Consider the following 25808-nt stretch of genomic DNA (forward strand, 5'->3'; position numbering starts at 1 on the left):
CAAATACATAGGACCGACAGATCATGTCTTTCACTACCTCTACCGATGAGAATATACACTCGTTCGTTGATCGACATCGCCAGTTACTGCTGAAGGAGCGCGAAGCTGAAATCGAGCGTACATCTCTGCTGCTCACCAATTGCTCGCCTAGCCTACTCGAGCAGAAGGGCCTCGCTCTGGGCTCTTTGGGGGTGGCAAACGTCAGCGTTGGTCTTGGTGGAAAAACGTGCGTCGTGCCTATTTCAGAGCTCTGATCCGTCACTTACATGCTGGGAAAGCGTAGTTTAGTAGAACTCGAGAGGCCTACAGCGTACAGTAACACCCCATTATTCCCTTCACATACGTTCAGGTAAGTATGCTACAATTCAATATATCAGTACATCTGATTTGGCGCGACAGGCCAGGAGATCTTGCGCGCGTCGAGGAACATGTATCGACCAGTGGAGCGAAGAAAGTAGCGAAGACTAAGAAGCCGACCGAAACCAAGAGCTCTCGCTCCGCTGAGGGTGTCGTGTACAAGGTACGTCCGTAGCGATATAGCGCACCTTTTCTCTCATTTTTGTACACCATAGGTGTCGGATGTCCGTATCGTCATCGCGATAGATGTCTCGGAGTCTAGTACCGAGGACCTCGACTTGCCGGACAGATGTAGGGTCGTGAAGCTCGCGAATAGCGTGACTTATGATAGGTCAGCACTGCAACATGGGACTACGAGGCAGCTCTTCACCTGGGTTCTAGGATGGAGAAAGCGCTTGACACACTCGAAAAGGTTGCGGTTGGGCAGGCAGGTGACGTGAGTAGTGTCTTTCCTGCGTTACTTGCCGTTCTAACCTGTGTGTTGAAGGGCAAGAACCTGCCTCCTTTGACACCGCTCATGCGTATTTTGCTCGGAATGAGCGAACCATCGAAGAAGTTCCCTGTACAAGATTTGAAGTTCTTCGACGACACGCTTAATCCTAGTCAACGTAATGCCGTTCGGTTTGCTTTGGAGTCTTTAGAAGTGGCTTGCATCCATGGTCCACCAGGTTAGTATCAGGTATTACTTCAGTGATCGCAGTGACTGAAGCAGGGCGCAAGGGACTGGCAAGACTCATACTCTCATTGAGGTTATCCGCCAGATGACGACTGTCACGTCTTCGAACCCGAAGCCTCTGCGTTTGCTTGTGTGCGGAGCGTCCAACCTTTCGGTTGACAACATATTGGAGCGACTGCTTGCCCTGCCACTGCCGGAGAGCGGAGAGAAGCTGAAGATCACGCGAGTCGGACACCCGGCGCGTGTCATGGCCAACCAGGGTGTGCTTGATGTCACACTGGAGGTGAAGGCAGGCAAGACCGATGCTGTGCGTTGCATATTCAATCTCCTCGCTGTTTCTGCTCATCTGTTACCAGGCGGCGTTGGCGAAGGATGTCAAGAACGAATTGGAAGCTGCGCTTGATGTTCTTGCAGGTAAAGGCAAGGGTGCTAAGGGCAAAGCACCTCGTGGCTTAGAACGCAAGAAAATGTGGGAAGAGGTACGGGCGTTGCGCAAAGAGTGCGTCCTTGTCCAAACGCCAGTCTCTCTCTCTCTGACCGCCTCTTCTCGCTAGATATCGACAGCGAGAAAGTGGCGTTGTGGAAGGCGTGCTTAGCGAGTCTCAGGTATGCGTAACTGGACGATACATTCGCATGGAGGACTAATTATCAATGTTGCAAAAATAGGTTGTAATCGCTACGTGTCATTCCTCAGGAGGTCATCAACTTAGGAATCACGAATTTGACGTTGTGATAATCGACGAGGCGACGCAAGCCCTCGAAGCTGTATGTTCGCTGTCTTCTGCAAGATTAGTAGCTTACAGTGCGCATAGGTATGCTGGATACCCATCTTCAAGGGCAAGAAGCTGATCCTTGCTGGAGATCCTATGCAGTTGCCGCCGACCATTCTGTCTGCTGATAAGTTAAGCAAGCCTGGTAGCTCTACGAAGGATGGAGCAAAGGTGGACACTAGCAAGAAGGTATCTAGTGCTCCTACGCCAACAAAGTCGGCGAGAGAAGCGAAAGAGGAAGTAGACAGTTCCGATGCGCCCCTACCGCCAAATACGGCCATATCCTCTGACTCTAGTGCAGACGAGGAAGAGCTGTCCGACAACGAGGAGCAGGAGCTCAAGGCACCGCTCAAGGAGCCTACTGCGAAGAGAAAGCGTCCGCAGAGGCCTCGTTCGCTCCGTCCACCACGGTCATTGGAGACGACCATGTTCGACAGGCTGGAGAAGATGTACGGACCTGACATCAAGCGCATGCTCAATATTCAGTATCGGTCTGTCTTTCTTCTTTCTTACAGCGTATCAAAACTCACTTCGCTTTGAAAGTATGCACGCCAAAATTGCCGAATTTCCCTCGAAAGTGATGTACCACAACAAGCTCATTTCACATGCTTCCGTTGCCGGACATCTGCTCAAGGATCTTTCGAACACCGGTGCAGCATCTGAGGACGAAGAGACTGAGCTCCTCAGCACACCCACAGTCTTCTTCGACACTGCAGGCTGCGAGTACTTTGAGCGACTCGAAGGAGACGGCGATGAGGGTAGCCGCTGCAACGAAAACGAGGCGGTTGTGGTAAGGCGATGTATTGAGGATTTAGTGAGTCTTATGAATCTGCTGAATCGGCATATCACTTACGTCCTTACAGGCTAGTGTCGGGGTCTTGCCTTCACAAATCGCAATTATCACCCCGTAAGTCTTGGTTTACTCAACTCTCCGTGCGTTTTATGAACTGCGATCTAGCTATCAAGCCCAGGTCTCACTTCTAACATCCATGCTCCGTCCAATGTACGGCCCTGACCTCGAAATCGGCACGGTAGATGGTATGCAAGGGCGAGAGAAGGATGCCGTCATCATTAGCCTCGTGCGTAGCAACGGCAAGCGGGAAGTCGGTTTCCTCAAGGACAAGCGCAGGCTGAATGGTGCGTCAACTTAGACTGTGCTTCGTCCACTCTAAACCCTTATTAAACTCTGTGGACAGTGGCAATGACCCGCGCGAAGAGGTATCTGGTGAGTCAAGCTCTAATCCGCATGGGTACCGCATTGTTGATCTTAGGGGCTGCGCGGTAGTGCGTTGTGGGCGATTCATCGACCGTGCAACATGGCAGTCCGTTCTTAAAGAAGTGGGTTACGTGGTTAGAGCAGAACGCGGATGTGAGGTTTGCTGGGCTTGAGTAGGGTACCTCTTCGTCTGTGAATGCTATTCTCGTGGGCTGTTCAAGGCGCACCCTGCGCGCTAGTTTACATGGAAGTACATCTTGGATCCAGAATTCCTTGTATGGTGTACGGACTATGTTTTGCGTCGCCCACGGAGTAAGTGGTCTTGCACAATGAGAAGCAAAGCATAAATCGTCTCTATCCTCTACAAACGGGTTACGTGTCAGTCCATGCGACGCGCATTCCACACAGGGCTTAGCTCACCGGCATCGCAGTGCCCGTCTTCCTACCCAGCCTCACCACCTCCCCTACGACAACATCTAGCTCCATCGGTCGGCCCATCTCAATGTCAACAAGCATGCTCGCCTTGTGCGTGCTCTCCGGAATACAATGCAGCCGCGAAGTGTTCTTCAGCGTTCGCGTCACAATATCGGGGTCGAGGCCCGGTCCTTGTCCCGTGGCAGGGAACAGGGCCGCCCCGAGATCGTACATCTCCGTCATAGCATCGTGTAGGAGCGGGATGGTGTGCTCGCGGATGATCGGTGAGCGGTAAGGTATGTCAGCCGTCGCCTTCTGTGACTCTGTCAAGCCATCCGACGGGATTGCGGCTTCAGAAGTGGGTGGGGCTATACCTGGGGCACCGGGGTCCATGTGTGGCGGCCTGAATATCGCTTGCAGCGGGAAGCGTGACAGCGCAGCTGCAGCACCCAACACACAGTTCCAAAAGTTTTTCGAAAACTTGATACGCTGAATTTCGGGGAAGACGGTCACATCACTACCGCCTGCCTTCAGGATGTCGGCAAACTCGCGAAGAAGGGACTCTTCTTCGGGCGTGTTCTTCGTCTGGATTGTGGTGGGTCGGTACACCCCCATTTGGATACGGTCCTGCGGAGTGCCAACATCAGAGACGGGAGCAGCCACAGGCGCTGTCAGTTGCACTCACGAAGTCGCTGTGCTCGCACAAATCGGGTGCAAGTAGGGTAGTGCCAATCCATACAGCTGTACTGATAATCCTTGGCTCCTCTGTAGCATTGAGTTTTTTGAGTGCATCGTACAGGTCACGTTCCACTCCAAGGCCGTTCTGCATCAGCACATAGGTAGGTTGGCGGTGCTTGCCGGCGTACGGCTGGGACAACAACGGGGCAAGCAAGTCTGGAGTCCTTGTCAGCTCGGGGATGGCCTTCGTCGTGACTACCACGTGAGAATAGGGGCGGTCTAATGCATGATCCAGCTTTGAGAATACTAGATATACGAAGATGGCGTTCAGCACTCTGCAGCCAGGTGTACGTAGTATGCACGTACATCTATCTGGCTTCCAGCCTTCTATATCGCCATACTTGCCGCTTTGAAATCGCATGCCATTTCCTACAGAAAAGTAAGTGCTGGAGATGTGAGAACTCTCGTCGATACGAACTCGATACGGTGTCGTAATTGCTTCTCGCTACCACAGTCACAGATGCCTGAGCACTCCTCTTCAATATGAGGGAGTCTCAAACTATGGTAAGACTGAGTGAAATAAAGCATGTTGCGCTTATACATACATATTGCTCCGACTGCACCGAACCCCACCAGCAGGATTTCCTTGGGCGCAGGCATTGTGTTTCGTCCGCGAGTGGTCTAGGCGAAGCAGCGCGACTTCAAGCGCACGCACGCCGCATGACGTGATGGCGCATCAGTCGCATCAATTTGGTCACAAGCGACTATCGATTAGAGTTCAGCTAGTTCATGACGACTTTCGCAGCTTGGGCCAATGCAGACCTTTACCCTGGCGATTCCGCCGGCGTGTCTCCCGCTCGCGTCCATCCATCCAGGCAGTCCGAGTTAACGGACGACGACGACACAGCTTTGTTCGCAATTCGGCACCCTAGGTTGAAAGTCGCGCCCCTGCCTCGTGTGCAGCTCACTCCTCGCGTGTTGCGCACCATCATTTCATTCAACCATGAAACAGGTGCCATGCGTCTACAACGACGCACTACGACACAGCCGTATCTTGCACTCAAATAATTTGCGTCCGGCTGGCACCAGGTTCGCAGCACCCCATCCATCCTTTTCCACCGATCTCTATCTCTCGTGCATGCAAAGGGCCTATCGGACGCTATCGACATCGACCGGTTCTTTTCATCTCGCATCTTCCTCCACTGGCATGACACGCACGCCAGGCGCACATGCCCCCAACGGCATTCTCCATAGGCATAACAGCCAGGCCCCAGTACAACGCGCACGCACTTACTCCCAATCGCAGTCACGCAGGGCGAGCGTGTACAGGACAAGTATACACGGTTCATCAACGTCAGCGACTGTTCACCTCTCCTGGCTGTTTCGTTCCAACGTCTCTCCCAGAAGGAGTGGCATGCGCCTGTCCGGTGACGTGCAGAAGCGATATTTCTCTGGTATCGGTGAGATTATCAGCGTCTTAGCTAATGTGCGTCCCCTATCCCTACGATTATATCATCGCTAACGTAGACTGATACAGCCTTCGGAAACTCTGCGTTCCTTGGCCGAGTCGAAGAGAATGCTCGAGGAAACACGAAGGGAGCTCGCCGAAGCTCGCGAACGTGCCCAGCTCAGTCCAGCGCACACATTCTCTCCTTTGCCCAACTTTTATCGACGGCCAGCTGAAATGAAAGCCATTGAGAGCGCTCTGCAGGGCGATCCGAGCTTTACTGTGCTGTTCGGTGCGAGCAGCGTAGGAAAAGTACGTCCTGGCCGTTACGCGTCTCACTCGCTCGCTCAGTCCACTTCGCAGACAGCCTTGTTAAGGCAGGTCCTCACAAGCGACAGATACTATGTCCTTCACTTCGATCTCCGCATCGCTGGATTTGCAGATCTTGCAAGCTTATATCTTAGTCTCAGGTGCGTCAACGCTCTGTCACGCGACCACTATATTCAACCTCTACTTTCAACAGTCAACAAATGGAATCCTTTTTTATGGAAATCTCCAAGGACCCAGGCCACGAAGAGTTTGAGAAGCAGGCCTGGGGTTTCAAGGTTCGTTGAGTTGGATGTACCGAGAATCAGAGTGACCATCATATATCATACCGTGCAGCACGACCGCCTTAACGTTGAGAGACGCATCACAAATTCCTCCCCCCAAGATGGGATTAGCGCGGGTGTCCTTGGAGATATCAAAGTCAGCGACGTCGCTCGGCTCATGGAGCTCTATCAGGTCAATACTTTGGTATCTTCGTTGTTGCATGAAGCTTACAGAGGCGGTATATTTAGAGTTCGCTTCTGCACTACCGGAACTTTAAGCCAGATCCGGAGAGCGTGCGTAAAGAAAAGAAAAAGAGGGAGGAGTCCTCGCAGCCATCTCGACCAGCGATGCCGGAACGCCGCCCATCAAGAATGCGCTTCTCGTGGCTGCGACCCAAGAGTAAGCAGCCGGTGCAGCTGAGTGCATCGCATGGGGGCAGGTCTGTGCAAATCGAAGAGACAAAGCCAAATGGCGATGCAGCCAAGGACACTGAACAGCCTGCCAAGAAAATGCCTGTCTTATTCATCGACGAGGCGCATAAGTTGTAGGTTTTGTTGCGTATGTCGTCTGTGCGTTGTGGTACTGACATAGAGTTTCGTCGTAGGCCAGCACTTATCCGTTCGACGGACGCCATGAAATGTCTTCTAGACGCAATGCTCGTGCTTACGAAGCAGGATCGCCTATGCCATGTCATACACGCGACGAGCGATCCTTTCTACCAGACCTGGCTCAGGCAGCTAAACGTAATGCAGCACTGCAAGGTATGCTTGCCTTCGATTTTTGCCCTATCAGCCATTCACATCAACCCTCAGATCATCACAGTCGGCGACTACACCAAGCACGAGACGCGTCGTTACTTCAGAGAGGTGATTCTGCCAAATGTTCCCGAACATCTGCGATCGGGGCTGGATTTTGAGCGACTATACGACGCCTTTGGTGGGAAAATAGCGCATTGGCAGGATTTTACAACAGATTATGGTAAGTCGCAAAGTACTCGAGGTACGCTTTAGGTTGATCGTTCGACCTAGTCAATGCGAATGGAAAACTTGATAGTGAGCGTCTTTATCTCGTGTCTGGAGCTGCGTGCTGACAATGCGCTAAGTTAAGCAAAGCTCCCACTTCCTCCAAGCGCACTCCCTGCTCAACCTGCATGTCATACACGCTGCGCAGGCTCCACCCCCTAGCGATGACGATGCCGGCCCGAAGTCGCCTCGTAGTCCTGTCCCCCCCGGGAACGGCAGCGGGAATCCGCTCCAACGTACACCCTCGAATCAACCTCTGAGCACAGGGACCGGTTTTCGCATCTATTCCCCGCTCACCCTTAATGTCGACCCCCATCAGTCTCCATCTTCATTCACTCCCGCCGGAGTAGGTTCGGACAGCATGGCAGAGTTCACCGCTATTCAGTTATTGAAGGTTATGGACAGGCTTGTCCAGCCTGGCACTCGCGCTCTGTCCTATTTCCACCTATGTCGCGAGATGGGTGCGCGCGCGGTCGACGGGATGGTGCGCGGGCGCATCCTCGACTTGCGCTGGACAGACCCAGTGTCCAAAGAGGGCTGGGACCCCCGCGTGCTGAGCATGCGCCCGCGCGAAAGCCTGCACCCGGGTCGCGTGACCGGCGCCGGGAGCAGCGGCACGATGGTGAACGAAGTCCCGCTGGCGGCAGAGGTCGACGAAGAGATGATGACGGCACTTACCGACGAAGAGTTCATGCGTGAGGAGCAACGCGTGTATGAGCTTCGCGCGGTCGAGGAAGAGGAGGAGATCGTTGGCCCGAAGCTGGTGTCCACGACACCCATCATGCGGTTTGCCATGCGCGAGGTCGTGCAGGAATATTACGAAGACGACGACAGGACGGTGTCGGAGTATGCGTCATTGTCGGAAGTCGAAGAATACTAGGTTAGCTTCAGCTTCTTTCAAGTGGCATGTTGTGCAGCTGTTTCTTCTTCTGCGTTCCCCCCCTCAGCATTACTTCCATGTTGGCTTCATGCGTTGCCTCATGTCGCTCTCGTGCTTCTGGTACTAATTTATCACGCAGGATCGCTGTACATTTTCGAGATATGTCGTCCTAATGGTTGCTGTAAATTTGGACATTATAATACGTGTATTGTAGTACTGCAATCATGCAGAAAATAACCATTTATTCCTTTGTAAACTGCTAATTCGGCGAATGGGCTTTCACAAATTATGTTCGATTTCTCGTCGATTTCTCGTGCTAATGTTGTAATTTGTGCAAGTCTTCCGACATGGAGGATACTCCTGTCGAGACGGACTCATTCTGGGCTCATCGCCCGTCATAATAGGCGCCCATTATGTATGTTCCGCGCAGCCCAGGAGAAACATTGCCATCAATCAGCACAAAGGAACGCTCCGAAGCCTCGAGTATAAGAGCACGTATGTTGTCTGTGCCATCTTTCACCACAACTTTCCAGTAACCTACACCTCTCAGCACCCTGACATGAGCTATCGAGGAGACCGAGGCCGCGGAGGCGGCGACAGAGGACGCGGACGCGGGGAATTTAGGGGCGGACGTGGTGGCGGAGACCGTGGCGGGTATGGCAGTGGCGACCGCGGTGGATACGGCGGCGGGCGTGGCGGTGGCGACCGTGGTGGATACGGTGGAGGACGCGGCGGCGATCGCGGTGGCTATGGACGAGGTGGTGGCGACCGCGGGGGCTATGGAGGCGGGGATCGTGGCGGCTATGGACGAGGTAGTGGCGACCGCGGTCGAGGGTTCGACCGTGGTCGTGGACGCGGAGGGCCTAGGGAACAGGGCGGGTACGTGTGTCTCCCCTTTACACAAGATGAGAGATATTTGACGACGCCACTTGCGGTGTTTTTAGAGTCTTCGCGCCCGACAAGCCCGCGAGTGTTGACACACGACTGCAGGGCAATTCGGAAGACCAGCTTGTGGCGGCTCTGCAAGGAATGCGACTACAAGACACTGACCTTCCTGTGCGCCCTGGCTTTGGCTCGGCAGGGACACCTATCAAGCTACGCACGAACTTCTTCCCCGTCAAGGTCCCCAAGGGCCCGCTTCATGAATATGACGTTAAGATTACTCCAGAGATAGCCGTCAAGCGAGTCAAGCGGCGTATATTCCAGCTCGCCGAGCAGACTCCAGCGTGGGAGGGCGCCGGCTTGAAGGGAAACGTTACTCATGACCACTCTGCGAAACTCATTGCGGCAAAAGCGCTGCCTCAACCTCTCGAGATCGTCGTACCTTTCACGGAGGACGAAGAGGCGGAGATCTCCACGAAGCCCAAAGGCGGGAAGAAGGACGGGAAGTCAGAGAAAAAGGAATACACGCTGACTATCAAATTTACTCAAGAACTGGAGACTCAGAGTCTCGTCAGGTACGTCCCGCTTTCCAGCACATGTTCTGCACGAGGATATGTAAAGTACCTGAGGGCTGAAGAGTTCGAGGTACCGCGACTCGAAGCCCCTCAGGCTTCAGGCGCTTACGTCTTCTCGTGGTTTTTTGCTTATTTTCTTCACTGCGTCTCGGGCTCTAATCACGCTAATTTAACTCTTGCCTTTCAAGCTACCTCAATGGGCAACCCCAATACCGTGGCTACGATATCTTGCCGATCATTGCGGCTCTCAACCTCATCCTCGCTGCCCATCCAAACAGGTCGTCCGCCGGTGGTGTCATGGTAGGGAGGAACAAATTCTTCCATCCATCACCTCAGGAACCTCCTGTCCCTATCGGAGGTGGTCTCGAAGCTTGGCGTGGCTTCTACTCCTCCGTCCGCCCGGCACACAAAACCCTCATGGTGAACGTGAACGTTTGCACAACTGCATTTTACACACCGGGGAATCTCGCCGATGGGATGTACGCCTTCGCCCAAAGTGGTGCTGGTACGCGAGTCGGGGCTTTCGTGAGAGGTGTGCGCGTGAAGACGACGCACCTTGGTCGGACAAAGACCATCAAGGGTGTTCACCAGAGTAACGCTCGAACCTTCAGCTTCCAAGCGGAGGGTATGGGCACCGTCACGGTCGAACAATATTTCAAAAGGAGTAAGCAGTGCCGCCTATATGTCGCATGACCGTTATTGACCACTACTCGCCAGAATACGGTATTACGCTAAATTATCCTGAGCTGCAGCTCATAGATATCGGTGGCCCCGGCGGAAAACCCAACCTGCTTCCCCCCGAAGTATGCGAGATTCTCCCGAATCAGCCATATCGCGGGAAGCTGCTCGATGATCACACGGCGGAGATGATCAAGGTTGCCTGTCGGTTCCCCAACGTCAACGCTGCCGCTATCGTCAATCGTGGCATTCACGAATTGGGCTACGTCGGCAAGAATGCAATCCTGCAAGCATTCGACACTGCTGTAGGCAACGAACTGGCGGTGGTCCCTGGGCGCATTCTTCCTCTACCGGTTGTCAAGTACTCGAAAGGCAATACAAACATTGACGAGAGGGCTAGCTGGAACCTGCGCGACGTCCGGTTCTCCATCCCCGGCCGGTTTGACGAGTGGGCTGTTCTCCTTATTCAAGACAACGGGAGAGACGAGTTCCAGGGCGAGAATGACCCAGCGTTGGATAAAATCATCGCTGACTTTTCGAGAATGTGCGCCAAGTCGGGTGTGAACTTTTCGAAGAAGAATCCGCAAATCCACAGCGTGCAGCTCGACCGCAAAAGCAACTCTGACCCTCTCCGGAAATCGTCTGTCACAAAGATCCGGGACAAGCTTCGTCAAATGCGCCCCAAGCCCGATTTCCTACTTGTCATGCTCTCGAACAGCGACCGGCACATTTATTCGGGCCTCAAACACCAGTCAGACGTCTTCGCGGACATGACGACGATATGCGTGCAGGTGGCCAAGATCCGCAAGGAGCGCGGGCAGCCGCAGTACTTCGCGAACGTTGCGCTCAAGTTGAATATGAAGACTGGCGGCGTGAACCATACGCTGGAGGCGAAGCACACGACGTGGCTAAGGCAGCGGCCCACGATGATGGTTGGCATTGACGTTACGCATCCAGGTTTTGGCACCGTCAAGAGCACGCCATCCATCGCGGCGGTTGTTGCGAGCATTGATCAGCATTTCGGCCAATTTCCTTGTAGTCTGCGCATGCAGGAGTCGAAGAAGGAGGTAAGCTTTTGGCGAGGTGCATAGCCTACGCGTTCGCTAAGGCTACGAAACAGATGGTATCCGACCTAGCCGATATGATGGTTGAACGTCTCCAAGCCTTCCAGCAGACAAACAAAGGCACGCTCCCAGACAGGATCATCGTGTATCGCGACGGCGTCTCAGAAGTACGTTCTGTCTCTGCCTTCTTCATATTATGTTCTGACTTCTTCCATAGGGCCAATTTAACATCGTCATTAAAGACGAGATGCCTGAGATCAAGAAAGCGTTTAGAAAGTTTGATAGGCAGCAGTCATACATGCCCAAGCTGACGATCGTCATATGCGGCAAGCGTCACCACACGCGTTTCTTCCCGACAGACGCACAGAGCGCCGCTGGCGATGGCAACCCTAGACCTGGCACCGTTGTCGACCGCGGCGTGACTGCCGTCTACGAGTTCGACTTCTTCCTGCAGGGTGCGTATGCCGTTCATCCTTAATCATATATCCAGCTAACATGTACATCCCAAGCGCACGGCGGACTCCAAGGCACGACCCGGCCGACGCACTACTACGTCGTGCATGACGAGATCGGGTTCGCGGCGGACCAGCTACAGACGCTCACGAACGACGTCTCGTTCCTCTTCGCGCGCGCGACCAAGGCCGTCTCGCTCGTCTCGCCCGCGTACTACGCCGACCTTGCGTGCGAGCGCGGCCGCTGCTACCTCCACCCGCTCCTCCAGGGCATCACCGAGCGACGGGTGCGGACAGGGCAGACGGAGGTTTCTGAGGAAGACGTATGGAGTGAAGCGAAGGAGCTCTGGGGTTCTGGTCCCGGGGCGAATGTCCGGAAGACGATGTTCTACCTCTGAGTAGATTCGGATCAGATGTGGCCGGCTTGTGAACTTGGATGATTGGAAGTCGCACATCCTGTTGCGTTAATATTGACATCAGTGTAGCCCTTGGATCTCGTACATTTTGTGTGTAGATGATACCTGGACCAACTTTCATGTAGCGAAGTGACGGAGTGGAACGAGATACAATGTATTAGTATTGAAAGGTATCAATCTTTCGAGGCAAAAATAACATATAATAAACTTGACTTTGAGTGCGTCTCCGTTATATGGCCTAGTTGATTCGTGGCCACTTGTTCTCTGCAGCTAGCGAAGACCGACAAGCGCCGGGGCGCCCAGACCCACGTGTCTAGCGCATCAAAAACGCGCGCCCGCACCGATTCTCTTGTCTCTTGCCAAAGCACAGACACGAGAGCGGATTCAAACACAGGTGCGTGAGGACACTTCTGCTTCGTAAAGCGGGACCATACCTTTGCCCCGGCACTACGCAGGTGATGGATGCCAGCCCCACATCGCTCGGCTCCAGCGCCAGCCCAACGGCGTCCACTCAAAGGGACGCATACAGCAGCACTGGGGAAATATTATCCGGATATGCCCCCGTACCTGCATCTAGTTCGACAGTTTTGCCGTCTTCACCAGTCATGCAGACCTCTCCTTCTGTACTCACATTATCTCAAGAGTCTCTCGATACTCACCAGCCTGTCGCTGGTGCCCTCGCCGCGACGAAATCAGCGGGGGAGCACGTCGCTCTCAAAGTAACGCAGCCCAACGAGCATCTGACTTCGGGGTCACGTCCGCCTCAAAATGATGGAATAAATCTTTCGGAATCAAGATCCAGTCACGACTCGTCCTGTCCGTCTCCTGGGTTGTGTCGAGATGGTAGACACCCGTCTCAGGCGTACTATCCTATGGATACTGCTGAAGCCCAAATCCGCTTTACTCACCATCTCGAACGGCGTCTGCTGCGTCTCCGGTCTCAACAGCAAGTTAACGCACATTCTCAATCGCAAATTGGCTCGGAGTCATCTCGCACTGTGTCCTCTACGACGAGCTCGATGTATGCGGCCGACATCTCTTTGACACAGTCTTTTGGCGACTCTGTTGTCTCTCCTCTTTCTAGTTCTCGCTCTACTTCTTGCTCTGTCTCTTTAACCGCCTCTCTGGCAGATATTGACGGCACGAGCGCATATACCCAGGACACCGACGGTCTTTCCCCTACCGTTTCGGAGTACAACATTGAGACTCCCATGCGCTTCGCCTCTCAGCTTGTGTACGGGTCTGTCAGCGATGGGGACGATGCAGACACTGTGGTCGATTTGAACGAGGACTCACCTTCTACTCAACCTGAGATTCCTTCGATTATTGCTACTGCCAACAACAGGCCTGGAACACCATTCCCTTCGAACGACTTGAAGACTCCTCCGGCCCCGAAAAAGACTCAACGCCACTTCTACCCTCCCGTCTCAGATAGACAATCTGTTCAGCCGCCTCGAAAGCGACTTCGCATTAGCAGCTCTGATCAGCTTGGCCAAGATTATCTCAAGACTGGTGAATGTCTACGCGTCGAAGCCTCTTCCGCGGACTCTTCGGGCAAACAGGCAGCATACAGTCGCCGTAACTCTTCTCACGACTCTGAGGTTCCCGTCTCTGCCAGCACTCTGGTTTCGGAGGAACGACAGTCGTCTCAGCCGGTCCACAGACGTGAAGCCATGTTATTTAAACCTTCTTCTGGTTTTGTCGCTCGTGAACCTGCTAGCCTCCGTCGCGCGGCCTCCCTTCGTTCGGATCCCTCTGCGTCAGATGTATTGCGGCCTAGTATCCCCGACGCGACAAGAACGGTTAAATCTTCGCCACTTCCTGCTGGTACATCTAGGGAGCTTGACCTCGCGACTTGCCCACCAACCCTACCGGCTACACCTGTCTCGAAAGACTTGACTAAGCGAAAATTGCCTTTCCTGTCCCCTGTCCCTGTGCTGTCACCTTCAGCTTTCAGCCCTGCATCTCGCGCGCCAGTGTCTACTATGGATGCTGCTGAGAAGCGCATCAGGGCTCTCGTCAAGAGGGAGCTCTCCGACAGAGGTTCGGACGGGCTACTCACCCTGAAGATGTTCTCGCATGAAGCTGTTGCCAATTCTTGTGAGCCAGTTGACTCGGACGCAGAAATGTGGCAAGCCCTTGGCGAACGCATCTCAGACGGCACCCTCAAGCCCCGCAACGAGGTCATGCAGGAGGACGAACTGGAAAGCACTGACAACAGCCAGCATGATATACCCCTAGTATTGGGCATTGAAGAGGATTTCCGCATCAAAGTGGTGGAATGGATCCTAGATGTATGGCGCCGCCACTACTCCCGGAGTGTTCGACTGATGCAGGGTATTCTACTCAGGTTATGCCTCTAGTAAATTCCACTAAGAAGAACGCATCCGCACACCTCCACGCACAGCTGACAGAGTCGCCCGATACCCGTTGGCACGCAGCTCATCTATTCACGAGGTACTTCTTAGAGATTGGAACATCGACGCCGCCATCTCCTCTATTGGGGGGTTCATCAGAGGACGCGAAGGGTCCTCGAGTCCTTCTGGGTAGAGAGGCTGTAACGTGGGACATCGGAGTCGCATGCTTGGCCTTGACAGTAAAGGTCAGCATGCAAGTTTATGCTGAAAGACGTCGTTAAATGACTCGTCTCTGCCAGTTCCATCGCGACTTCTTGCACCCGCTCTACCCCGTCGTGGCAAATGATTATCTGGCTGTCTCACCGCATACCATGGAGTTCGACGACCTGGAGGTGCGCGAGTAGCCTTTCATCGCTCATCGCAAATTTGACGTCGTCCATTTAGGCTGCACACCGAGACGTTCTTGGCGCTCTCAATTTCTGCATCGGTAGCAGCACTCCAGGCGCATATATGGAGGAACTTCTTGTCGCTTTACCTTCCCTGCGGATGTTCGTCGACGCACGAGGAAACTGGGAGTCCGCGCACGCTGAGACATGGGAGGTGCTATTTGATACGCTCGTCGGTATGTGTATCTCTCTGCGTTCTTCTCATGCAAGCAGGTCTTGACCAACATTGACAGACGTCAATTATCTGCGTTATCCGATCTGCGCCATAACTGGCTGTGCACTCGTCCTTGGCGTAGTGGAGTCGATCGTCTTTAAACGCAAGACCGACGCGGCGATCAGAGCGAAGTTTGCGCCAGAGTCGGCTCTCAAGAGGAGACGAGGCCTGAAGTGCGAGTGCGATCGCCTCAGAGCGAAAGCGTACAAAGCCGTCCAAAATGTTGAAGAGGACATCCGTGAAGTATTCGGAGTCTCAGAGGTAACGTGCCTTGGTCCTATCGCGACTAATCGGATGCTGAGACCGACGTAGGTGACCTGGACGCAATGTATGAGGTGGCTAAGGTCTATTGAACGGTAATTCCTCGTATCCTGAGTTTTCTTTTCTTGCTCTGAGTCTGCTGTCCTGCTCCGTCGTGCCCGTTTTTGTTGATCTCCTACCATGTCCTTACGCTCTCCTGCTGACCATCGCCCACGAGATGGGCGTCTATCCAGTGTCTCGTCGTGCTCTCATTTGCTTCGCTTGCTAGTCTCATGTATCTTCTCTGTACCCTTGACCCCGTGCTCCGATAAAAAGCTCAGAGCTTTCTCAAAGTCCGTCACGAGAGCCCCCAGACATGATCAGCAGAGCGATAACCAGTACTGTGCGATCCTTTCAGGTGCATCGTCCACTTTGCCTCGCTCGCCTCCCCTCTCGCCATGAACGTCCTCGTATACACGGGCCCTGAAACGCTGCAGGGCTCGGTTTCGCTCTCGATCACCTCACTGCGCTCGGCGCTGTACCCGAACTACACTGTTCAGCCCGTCACGCTCCAGTCGCTGACATCGCACCCGTGGGCGGCGTCCTGTGCACTCCTCGTGTTCCCCGCATGCCGCGACCACCTCGCGCTGCCGTCCGCCGTACAGGCGTCCATCAGGTCCTACGTGGAGAACGGGGGCGCGTTCTTGGGTCTACGAACTGCCGCGAAATGCGGCGGGATGCTCCTCGGGTCGGGGGACTACACCCTGCGCTTCCAGAGCAAGGCAGGGCCCACGGTCTACTGTAGTTTCGTGACCGGCGATGAAGACCAGGCGCGGAAGCTTGGCATCGTCGTTGAACACGGCACGACAGTGAGCAGCGTTCTTGCAGGTGCCGTCGCGGAGTTCGAGGGTATCGAGAGCTGTCACAGTGCACGGGTCGTTGCGCGGAACGCGGAAGACCACGCGGTCGTGGCTGCTGAAGTTGAAGTGGGGACCGGGAAGATCGCGTTGTGGGGTGTGCAGCTCGAGGTTCCTATCGTTGCAGAAGATGGCGCGTCGGAGGTGCGCGTCGCGGAAGAACGGCGGAGGGACGTCCTCAACAAGACACTCGCATCGCTTGGGCTCCAGCTCCCGATGCCTCCAGGGTCGCAGCCTACCCACTCATTGCCGCAGTTCCTTGTGGCTTCGCCATCCCGGCCGGACGTCGTGGCCCGCATTCTGGAGAGCCTCGCCGTGAAGCCGCCGGCGACGTTGAAAGACACGAACGACACCTTTGCATTCCACGATGCAGCGGAGGCGGAGACGTTGCTGCAACAGTATCGCACAGCCGTACCTCCGGACGAGACACGGCACGTCATCGCATTCGAGAACGGTGCGCTGCCCCCGACCGTGTTCACCCCCCTCTTCAACGTACAGCAGTTCTTCGAAGACCTCAAAACGGCTCGTGGTAAGGCTCATCTAGCTACCTCTGAGCCATGGGGAATCGGCGAGGCGCTGTTTTATGGCGAGGTTGTGACAAGCACTCAAACGTTGCTTGATAAGTGCGTATACGACCTTCTAGACTATGTTCTAATCTAATAGCATATATCGCAGAAACTATCAATTCTTGTCGTCTCTGTCTTCCCCAATCGTCTCCCTCGCCACGCATCAAATCGCAGGTCGGGGCCGGGGAGGCAACTCCTGGGTCTCTCCGCTGGGCTGCCTCCAGTTTTCGCTCCGGCTGCGGGTACCCGCCTCTCAGTTCCCCATGTCGAAGCTGGTGTTCGTGCAGTACCTCGTCGCGCTAGCGGTCGTAGATGCCTCGCGCGACAGCGGCGTGCTCGGACAGCTGGGAGACAAGGTCAGGATCAAGTGGCCAAACGACGTCTACATCGTGGGCGACGGCGGCGAGCAGAAGCCGGTGAAGGTGTCGGGGAATATCGTGTACACGACCTCGGACGGAGACCATGTCGACATCGTAATAGGTACGTATATATGCAAGATGCCTCTGGAGGTTGCTGACAGATGTGTGCAGGCTGTGGAATCAACGTCCTGAATCCACCTCCCATACCCTCGCTGGCTAGTATCCTCTCTCTTGGTGCAGAAAGGCCGACGATGGAGCGGACCGCAGCTGTTGTTGTCACGAAATTCGAGTCGCTCTGGAGTACCTTCATCTCAAACCGCGGATCTTTTGAGCCCTTCATGGACAGGTACCTTGACAGCTGGCTACACTCGTAGGTTATCCAAACATTTCGAGTACAAACGCGTTCTAACTAGCACCTTCAGCGACCAAGTGGTGACGCTCACCGCCACTACGCCTCATCAGCGAGTACGCATCATGGGTATAACCAGTGACTACGGCTTGCTGCGTACCATTCCTGAGGGCGGAGGATACGGTGCATCGCAAGACTTCATCGACCTCCAGCCGGACGGGAACTCGTTCGACTTGATGTCGGGGATGATCATGACCAGAGCTAAGTGAGCTGTGGAGAGTTAAATTGTATACATATAATGCTTGTTTATGTAAAATGCCACGGATACTCGCCAATATTTACAATAAATTACCAGGATAGGGTCTCCCCTCGACATAAGCACGGTATCGTAGTTCGCGACTCGCGAGGCGGATGCTGACAGATGTCCCCAGCCCAGTAGAGAACCATTGCCGCTTCTCGGGAGATCGAACGACCTATTCAACTCGAGCTTGGCTGTACACGAGGACTGAGACCCACAACGGAAATGAGACTTGGCGGCGGTCAGAAGGGGCGTGGTACATATCGCTGTGACATCTTACGGTATCACCAGGAGAGTTTTGAGTGGTTCACCACCATCACTGGACGGTGTGGAGTCAGCTCGCATTACGTAGCCGCCCACCGTAGCCGCCCACCCGCCGGCGCTATACGTCAAAGCGCAGACGCAAGGTTGACATTGATTCACGACGACCGCCACTCTGCATGGCCGAACACACTGGGATGTGGACTGAGGAATGGAGTGCTAGGGTAAACAAACCGTATCGTGAGTTTGTTCGACGCGACGCGTGGAGTTACTACTGGAATTGACCACCCTGAATAGGCAGTGCTTGTATTCGCGCCGCATGTGACGTTATCATAAGAGGTTAAACCGTTCATATCCCCCGAGGGCATGACCTGGATGCAGGGCCGCCTTCGGAGGGTCTGATACTCTAGATGATAGAAACACTCTGTTCCCTAGACCATGCGGACCGTTCCTGCACAGCGATGTCTCTCACCCATCGATTGGACATGCAGCAGGTCTTTTCACATGTCCTTCACCCATGTGTGTATCTGACCTTTCTGAGCATGAAGGTGTGCGTTCGCGATGCCTAACCATTCAAGGTCATCTTCGATGCTTGTCAGCGGCTGTCTCTCTCGGGGCGGCCTGCTAACGGGCGTATCGTCGGCATCGGCGGAAGCGTCGCTTGTTATGCGCCACAAAGCTGGATAGTTCAGCGCCGCGACCTTGTACTCGCCTCGTTGTTCTCTCCGGGCAATGTCACAGCGTCGCCACGACACTCGTGGTCTCGCTACTGCCGCGCCGGGCATCAGCACGAATATACTGCGCGGTATCTCTACTTTCAACGCTGAACTACCCGTCTGGCATGCCTTCATCCCATCTGTGGACTCTCTGGCCTCTTATATTTTCATGACCCACCTCTTTTATCCCTTCCTCGGACAACAAATGTTTCTACAGGTACCCATACACCAACTCACTTGTGCTGCGTACGCAATTAGGTGTCTCACGACGTCGCCTATTTTTGGGCCGCCCTCGGTGCCCTCGTAATCCGTAGAACGATTTACCACGACGTTCTAGCTTTCTGACGAGGTTGGCGATGTCAAAGAAAGCCTCGAGGACGGAAATACTTGCTGGTCGGCTGGTCATGCCGCACAGAAAGCGCCGACATTGTGAGTGAGGCTCACCCGGCAATCATCGCATCACTGAACTTTTCTGCTCTAGCGCCGGCGCGGAGGGGAGGGGACAAGCAACATTCCAAAAGCAGACTCGATGATGGAACCTTGGCCTATCCTTTTCGCGAGTGAGCTCTCGCAGGGACACAAGGGGACTCCCGCAAACGGGCATAAAGAGGGATCCCTCACACGTTGACATAAAATGTCCACGGCAGGACTGCCTTGTGTCGTCGTCGTCCCCCCTCCCTTAGCCTCCCGCACGCTCAGGCTGCGTGCTGACGATCTCCTCCCACATCTCCAGTGGTCTCAAGTCTGACAAGGATGGTGCCCTGGCCTGCCGAGCAGGCGCTCATGACAGCGCTGTCTTTCATCAGCTTCTGCTTAGTGTCAATTCCTCTCTACTGGCACTTGGAAGGTCAGTGCGATTGCCCGTTGCGATACGAACGCTTCAGCTCATTCATATGCAGCCTGGAATGTGGGGTGCATCCTGTACATCTTCTGGATCGGCTCCTGCTCCCTCATCAACTTTGTCAACGGAGTTGTCTGGAGGAATGACGCGATTATTCGGGCCCCCGTCTGGGGTGACATTGGTACGTTTGTACACTGCATATTCCACATAGCAGGTTTTGAGTCTATTTGCAGCTGTCCGCATTATTTGGGCTGAAGCACACGGTATCCTCGCCGCCTCTCTCGTTATCAATCGCCGTCTGTACAAGATTGCAAGCACCACTTCCGTGTCTATCAGCAGGGTACAGCGCAGGCGAGCAATGTACACCGACCTTGCCATCGGGCTCGGGATCCCCATCCTCACTCTAATCCTCAGTCAGTCGTCCTGAACTCTCTACGATGCCTCCGGAAGACTAACCACGTCTACAGTGTGGTTTGTACAGGGTCACCGGTTTGACATCTACGAGGGCATCGGCCCTCTCGCTGCCATTCCCAATACATACTTCGCAATGGTCCTGACCAATGGAATGTGTATTCTCATCGGCTTGATCTCCGCGTGTTACTGCAGTAAGTTGTCGCAAATTCGCTTTGCCTCGCCCGGCTAACGTCAAACTAGTTGGCACTCTCCGTGCGTTCACACGACGCCGCAAGCAATTCAGCGAGCTGCTTGCTACGAACAACAACATTAACTTGCATCGGTACATGCGGCTCATGGCCCTTGCCGCTCTCGAGCTTATCGGCACGGTCCCGCTTGCCATCTATCTCCTCACGATCGAACTCAGGACGCCTGTGTACGTTTGGCGCGGTCTTGCGGACATCCACCTCGGATTCTCGCGTATTAACCAGTACCCATTCCTCCTCTGGGATATGGACCCCAGTAACAAGGTCGACCTGACGATGCAACAGTACCTCACCGTCTCGTGTGGCATTCTGTTCTTCCTCTTCTTCGGCCTCGCAGAGGAGGCACGCACGCACTACCGTCTCGCCTTCACGAGCGTCGCCAAGCGGCTCGGCATCAGCACCGCCGGCACCTCCTCGGGCAGCTGGTCGCCGAGCAAGGGCTCCAAGCTCGGCGTGTCGATCCCCTCCTTTGTCCAGCGCAGCTTCGTCACGGCGCCCGCGACGAGCCTGTCGCCCGGCGGCGGGCGCAGCACGCGCAAGCGCGACTCGTTCGGCTTCGACTCGTTCGTCAGCGACCGCCTCTCGACGCAACTCAGCATCGGCGAGTTCGGCGAGTTCGAAGACAAGCAGCCGTACTCCCCTGCAGACACCGCTGGCTCGAGCACGTGCGTCTCGACGCCCGTCGATGGCAGCGAGGAGAAGGCGCTCCCGCCGCTCGTACGCCCCGATTCGGGCGTCGTCGTCAACGTAGAGGTCATTACTGACCGACGGTCCTTGGACGTGCCACAATCAGTGCGCGACGAGTCTCACATGGTTTGAAACCCGTATCCACCGTTATTTCTCTCGTCTTTACTACGATGTTCCCCCACTACTCAAAATCCAGTTACATTTTCCCATGTTCATTAGGGACCGTGTTGTGCTTCTTAACAGCCACCTTCGTTTTTTCACGAACTGTTCTTGTTGTATATTTGATTCCACTGTATCCCTAGGTTCTCTTGCGCTACCTCTGGTTGCCCTCCACATATACCATTATCACTAACATAACATCACTAGTAGTACCTTCGTGTATCGCTACCGCCATCGTCGATGTAGAGTCGACTGGATAGCTCTTGTGCAATAGACTTCGCAGCTTATACAGATGACGTCCGCTCTCGTGTCTTCTGAGAACTTGGCTTGTGTGTCTCAGACTTTGCTTACTGCGGGGCCTAAACGACCTGTACGCGAGTGCCGCGGTCACGCAGCCCTTTGCAATATTATCCATTAATCATGACATGCGTTGCCCCAGTCCGTACGTAGCGTATGTAGTACCATGTCCTCTGCCTTTTTCTGGCAAGCTTATTACATGCAACTTTATCTGTTTAGCGTCACTGCAAGACTGCCTAGTTTTGGTCCTCGACAAGAGACTTGGCAGCCTTGAGATCCGCCTCAACCATCTCCTTGACGAGCGAATCGAAATCGACCTTGCGCTTCCAGCCGAGCACGCGCTCAGCCTTGGCGGGGTTGCCGAGGAGCAGGCTGCGGAGCATCATGAGCACAGAACACGATAAAGTGAGTCACAGGGTACGTACTCGACTTCGGCGGGACGGAAGTACCGCGAGTCAACCTTGACGACTACCTTGCCCGTCTTGGCATCGACGCCCTCCTCGCTGACGCCAGTACCACGCCACTGGATGTTCATGCCAAGGATGGCAAACGCCTTCTCGACGTACTCGCGCACGGGGTGCGTCTCGCCCGTCGCGAGCACAAAGTCCTCGGGCTGAGGCTGTTGGAGCATGAGCCACATGCCCTCGACGTAGTCGCGCGCGTGCCCCCAGTCGCGCTTGGCGTCGATGTTGCCGAGGTAGAGGCACGACTGCTTGCCGAGCGAGATGTCCGCGGCGGCGCGCGAGATCTTGCGGGTCACGAACGTGCGGCCGCGGCGCGGCGACTCGTGGTTGAAGAGGATGCCGTTGCAGGCGTACATGCCGTACGCCTCGCGGTAGTTGACGATGATCCAGTACGCGTACAGCTTCGCGACGCCGTATGGCGAGCGCGGGTAGAAGGGCGTCGTCTCGCTTTGGGGCGACTCGACGACCTTGCCGTAGAGCTCGGATGTTGAGGCCTGGTAGAAGCGTATATGCTTCTCGAGACCGCATGTCCGGATAGCGTCGAGAAGACGGAGAGTGCCAAGACCATCGACATCGCCAGTGTACTCGGCCATCTCGAATGAGACCTTTACATGCGACTGTGCTCCGAGATTGTAGACTTCGGTTGGCTGCACTTGCGCGATGATATACACCAAGTTCGTGCTGTCAGACAGATCACCATAATGGAGCTTGAACTTGTTTGGCCCTAACAAGATGGGTCAGTTTGGCTTGCAGCACCCTAAGAAATGCTTGGCGACATACGTTCATGCTGGTCTTCGTAGAGGTGGTGGAGACGACTTGTGTTGAAGGAAGACGAACGACGGATGATACCGTGAACTTCGTAGCCCTTGGACAAGAGAAGTTCAGTCCTGAGAAGGGAGTCAGCGGTTCGCACTCAGGGACACCCGGATGCAGTTGTCCAACGCAGCCCGGCCATAGACTGTCACGCGACAGGGCACGCTCCGTGTGTGTAACAAACACTCACAAGTACGAGCCATCCTGACCGGTGATACCTGCGAGCCACAAGAGGTGCTCGTCAATTGCTGCGACGTGGCACAAGACTGGCGTGGTACTCACCAGAGATTAGCGCGACCTTGCGCTTGAAGTACTCCTCGGGTGAAGGCAGGTCGAGCTTGACGAGCGGAGAGAAGGCGGCGGGAACGTCAGGGATGTTACTGGAGGACATGGCAGATGGAGGAAAGGAGGGGGATTGCAGCGAAATGCGGGTGATGGATGCAGCCCTAGATGCAGACTAGCGTGGGCTGATATGCAGTAGACGACCAGACGTCGTTAAGTACCCAGAAGATCAAGAAAAATGCCGTCAAGGGTGCAGCCAACGAATGCACGAGGATTTTTACCAGATGGGAAGATTGAAGAGATGAGGAGCCCAGAAGGCCAAGGGTCGCCGCGGCTAGTGCTAACGCTGCGCTGCACGCTGCTGCCTGCACGCCAGAAACATGGGCGTCAGAACGCTTGGCCGCGTATCTTGTGATTCTCGTCTGTCCCTCAGCAGCTCGTGTATCTTGCGTGTTGCACGAACACCGCACTTGGAGCCATGGGTGCAAACGACCGCGTAGACGAACCACAGTCCTACTATGAGCAAGGCTCCACCGTCGTGCGACGCGCCGTTAAACAGTGAGCCATTCCCCCCGCACGCGTTTCCGAGCTTCACGTCGTCGCCTGCTTTTGCAGCGTCGGCGAGACGTATACAAAGCCAGGCATGGACCGTGTCGGCCAGTCGTTTGACAGACGCCCCATCTTCACGGTATGTACCCCTCGACTGCGCATACGGTGCTAACATGACCGCGTTCTCCAGGCTTTTGTGGTTATCTTCTCCTTCCTGAGCCTCATTCCTGTGCTCTCCTTCGCGTATGTATCAACATTCATCCTGGCCTTGGCCTCGCTCACAAATATACGTAGTGCATTCACCGTCTTCGTCTTCGGTCTCTTTTTCTCGCTCGCGTTCGGTGCCGCCCTCCTCGCTTCCCTCTTTGTCGTGCTCATCGCAGGTAAGCCCACGCGCACTTCGCATGTCAGTGAATTCACATGCACACTCGGTCCAAGGCGGCTTCTTGGCATGCACCTTGCTACTCTTGCTCCTCGTCGCGTCCTTCCTCACCTGCTCTGCACTCGGAACACTCGTCGCCGGGCGACTCGTCTTTTATATGCGCGTTCACGGACTCCGTGACGGACTTGGTGCTTGGGCGCAAGAGATGCGAGGTCGTCTACTGTCGTCTGCGGAAGAACCGGCAGAGAAGACAGAAGATATCGTGATTAAACCCGAGCAAGGCAAGCAAGACGAGCACCTCTCGGACTCTAGCTCCACTGTGGTCGTCGAAGGTGCTCCCCATAACGACGCCACGGAGCTGTGGAAGCAGACTAGCCACTGAGCGCCGAACCTTAGAAAATCCCAGGATATGGATAACGATCTCCCAGCAGTGGTGTAGCGATAAACGCATGAGTTCACCTTCAATGCCCAGTCCTCTCGTACTCGCAGTCCACACGCATCCAGTCAGATACGAAAATTGAATTCCAGACTTCTAGCACTACTTTTGACAATATGTGTAAAATACTATATCACGAAATTGGGCCATTCTTCGCCTGTAATTTCAGGACCATTTTACCAGTTATTCGATTTTTGGAACTTTCATGAGGATATTTAGTGTTTTTGGGCTTTCATAAGGCTATCGGTGTGTTTGGTGTGATGCTGAACGGATGGGAGGGATGGGTCGCGGAGAGGTTGCTAGCGGTCGCAAGGTCAGCGAACATAGACAGCGATGAGTAGGCATCGACTTACAAGGTGGTTAGGAAAGAGAGGAACCGAGACATCTTGGTCGCGCAAACGGTGAGTCTCGGGCACCGCAATGAGCCTCCGCGGTGGAAGATGTTTGCTTCTAACTTGCTCAACTTATTAGCCCAGCGCAGGCTCGGATAAGGATAGACGGCTCACCTCAAAGACCAAGACGGCGATGCGTAGAAACCAGCCATGCTGGACGACCGTTCAACTTCGCTGGGCGCCGTCGTGGCATAAGGTCTAGGTCGGACTGCTAGTCGCAGCGGGAGCTCAGAAGCGGGTGCAGCTCGCGAGGAATGTCCCGAGAGACGAGAGCGCCCGATACGCTCCATCTCTGGATACAAGGGGCAGTGAAATCCGCAGGACTGGGTACCGGGGATACTAGAGCGGTCGTCCATAAAAGAGGTGTAAGACCAGAGCGCCCCCCCGGGATCTCAAGTCCTTGAGAGGCAGACAGTCTCAACCGAGAGCGGGTATACCAGAGTCGAAAGGAAGAGGAGGACGAGTCCTAGAGCTTGATGCAATGGATATCGCATGGTATGTCGCGGCGAGCTACGTACGTCAGCGTGGGGCAGCAGGCGGATTGCAGCTATCTGCCAAGAATCAGCCCATATAAACTTGCATGGAGGATCAGGACGCTTACCAGAGGGCCAAGACAATATCAATAAGTCGAGTAAGTCCTATCCGACGCGATAAATGGGTGTCGTGTGTGGAGTGTTCGGCCAAACTGCTTTGTAGCAGCCGGAGCTGTGAACGCGGTGTAAAGCGCGTGAAGTGGGGAGGACGTAGAAGAACCCCCGTTGGAGTGTGCGAAGGACGTAGTGGGGGCGAGTGAAGAGAAAGCCGGAGGGGATGCGAGAATAAGGGAAGAAAGGTGAGGACAATGCAAGAGATAGAAGAATGCGAAGGCAACCCCCGTTGGAGTGTACGAAGGACGTAGTGGGAACAGGTGGAGAGAAAGCGGGAGGGAATGCGAGAATAAGGGCAGAAATGTGAGGACAATGCAAGAGATAGAGGGATGCGAAGGCAATAGATAGAGAGAAATGTG

At 54.7% G+C, this 25808-nt stretch overlaps 9 protein-coding genes across 9 annotated transcripts; 7 read left to right on the forward strand and 2 right to left on the reverse strand.

Annotated features, from left to right (window-relative positions):
- The first annotated feature begins 18 nt into the window (after positions 1-18).
- On the forward strand, positions 19-4432 carry PHACADRAFT_207896 (uncharacterized protein). Its single transcript, XM_007394480.1, has 18 exons — positions 19-226; positions 284-349; positions 400-520; positions 573-688; positions 739-793; positions 845-1025; positions 1078-1340; positions 1390-1532; positions 1588-1639; positions 1700-1798; positions 1846-2294; positions 2347-2617; positions 2667-2710; positions 2762-2940; positions 3000-3028; positions 3089-3380; positions 3440-4060; positions 4119-4432. Exons 1-16 carry the CDS (start codon positions 24-26, stop codon positions 3194-3196), a joined length of 2379 nt encoding a protein of 792 aa, XP_007394542.1. The 5' UTR covers positions 19-23; the 3' UTR covers positions 3197-3380; positions 3440-4060; positions 4119-4432.
- Positions 4433-4902: 470 nt separating this feature from the next.
- PHACADRAFT_141576 (uncharacterized protein) lies at positions 4903-8309 on the forward strand. The gene is made up of 10 exons (XM_007394481.1): positions 4903-5597; positions 5649-5870; positions 5922-6028; positions 6082-6163; positions 6222-6341; positions 6398-6693; positions 6754-6910; positions 6962-7127; positions 7178-7201; positions 7252-8309. Exons 1-10 carry the CDS (start codon positions 5115-5117, stop codon positions 8049-8051), a joined length of 2457 nt encoding a protein of 818 aa, XP_007394543.1. The 5' UTR covers positions 4903-5114; the 3' UTR covers positions 8052-8309.
- A 472-nt stretch (positions 8310-8781) lies between these two features.
- On the forward strand, positions 8782-12336 carry PHACADRAFT_141577 (uncharacterized protein). Its single transcript, XM_007394482.1, has 7 exons — positions 8782-8930; positions 8996-9508; positions 9697-10172; positions 10226-11253; positions 11307-11417; positions 11468-11705; positions 11760-12336. The coding sequence occupies exons 2-7, from the start codon at positions 9081-9083 to the stop codon at positions 12098-12100; spliced, it is 2622 nt and encodes an 873-aa protein (XP_007394544.1). The 5' UTR covers positions 8782-8930; positions 8996-9080; the 3' UTR covers positions 12101-12336.
- Positions 12337-13564: 1228 nt separating this feature from the next.
- On the forward strand, positions 13565-15495 carry PHACADRAFT_93145 (uncharacterized protein; the record flags this gene model as incomplete). Its single annotated transcript, XM_007394483.1, is given in 8 exon segments — positions 13565-13719; positions 13771-13884; positions 13899-14412; positions 14469-14720; positions 14775-14867; positions 14920-15115; positions 15155-15396; positions 15448-15495. Coding segments are annotated over 8 exon segments (1614 nt in total), but the record flags the coding sequence as incomplete, so codon positions are not given.
- Positions 15496-15710: 215 nt separating this feature from the next.
- PHACADRAFT_253991 (uncharacterized protein) lies at positions 15711-17887 on the forward strand. The gene is made up of 5 exons (XM_007394484.1): positions 15711-15728; positions 15794-16915; positions 16968-17338; positions 17389-17587; positions 17640-17887. The coding sequence occupies exons 2-5, from the start codon at positions 15834-15836 to the stop codon at positions 17833-17835; spliced, it is 1848 nt and encodes a 615-aa protein (XP_007394546.1). The 5' UTR covers positions 15711-15728; positions 15794-15833; the 3' UTR covers positions 17836-17887.
- Positions 17888-19523: 1636 nt separating this feature from the next.
- PHACADRAFT_253994 (uncharacterized protein) lies at positions 19524-21484 on the forward strand. The gene is made up of 5 exons (XM_007394485.1): positions 19524-19688; positions 19741-19863; positions 19916-20095; positions 20150-20287; positions 20337-21484. Exons 1-5 carry the CDS (start codon positions 19595-19597, stop codon positions 21158-21160), a joined length of 1359 nt encoding a protein of 452 aa, XP_007394547.1. The 5' UTR covers positions 19524-19594; the 3' UTR covers positions 21161-21484.
- A 76-nt stretch (positions 21485-21560) lies between these two features.
- Positions 21561-23164, reverse strand: PHACADRAFT_253996 (uncharacterized protein). The gene is made up of 5 exons (XM_007394486.1): positions 23044-23164; positions 22952-22979; positions 22729-22835; positions 21910-22672; positions 21561-21856 (listed from the first exon to the last, which is right to left on the reverse strand). Exons 1-5 carry the CDS (start codon positions 23150-23152, stop codon positions 21721-21723), a joined length of 1143 nt encoding a protein of 380 aa, XP_007394548.1. The 5' UTR covers positions 23153-23164; the 3' UTR covers positions 21561-21720.
- Positions 23165-23521: 357 nt separating this feature from the next.
- PHACADRAFT_27503 (uncharacterized protein) lies at positions 23522-24356 on the forward strand (the record flags this gene model as incomplete). Its single annotated transcript, XM_007393989.1, has 5 exons — positions 23522-23601; positions 23659-23731; positions 23783-23835; positions 23887-23975; positions 24004-24356. 5 exons carry the CDS (start codon positions 23522-23524, stop codon positions 24354-24356), a joined length of 648 nt encoding a protein of 215 aa, XP_007394051.1.
- Positions 24357-24625: 269 nt separating this feature from the next.
- PHACADRAFT_194299 (uncharacterized protein) lies at positions 24626-24954 on the reverse strand (the record flags this gene model as incomplete). Its single annotated transcript, XM_007394487.1, has 3 exons — positions 24626-24709; positions 24764-24860; positions 24917-24954. 3 exons carry the CDS (start codon positions 24952-24954, stop codon positions 24626-24628), a joined length of 219 nt encoding a protein of 72 aa, XP_007394549.1.
- Positions 24955-25808: the final 854 nt, after the last annotated feature.

The sequence above is a fragment of the Phanerochaete carnosa genome, assembly GCF_000300595.1.
Source record: "Phanerochaete carnosa HHB-10118-sp unplaced genomic scaffold PHACAscaffold_4, whole genome shotgun sequence".
In the NCBI taxonomy this organism is placed as follows: Eukaryota; Fungi; Basidiomycota; class Agaricomycetes; order Polyporales; family Phanerochaetaceae; genus Phanerochaete; species Phanerochaete carnosa.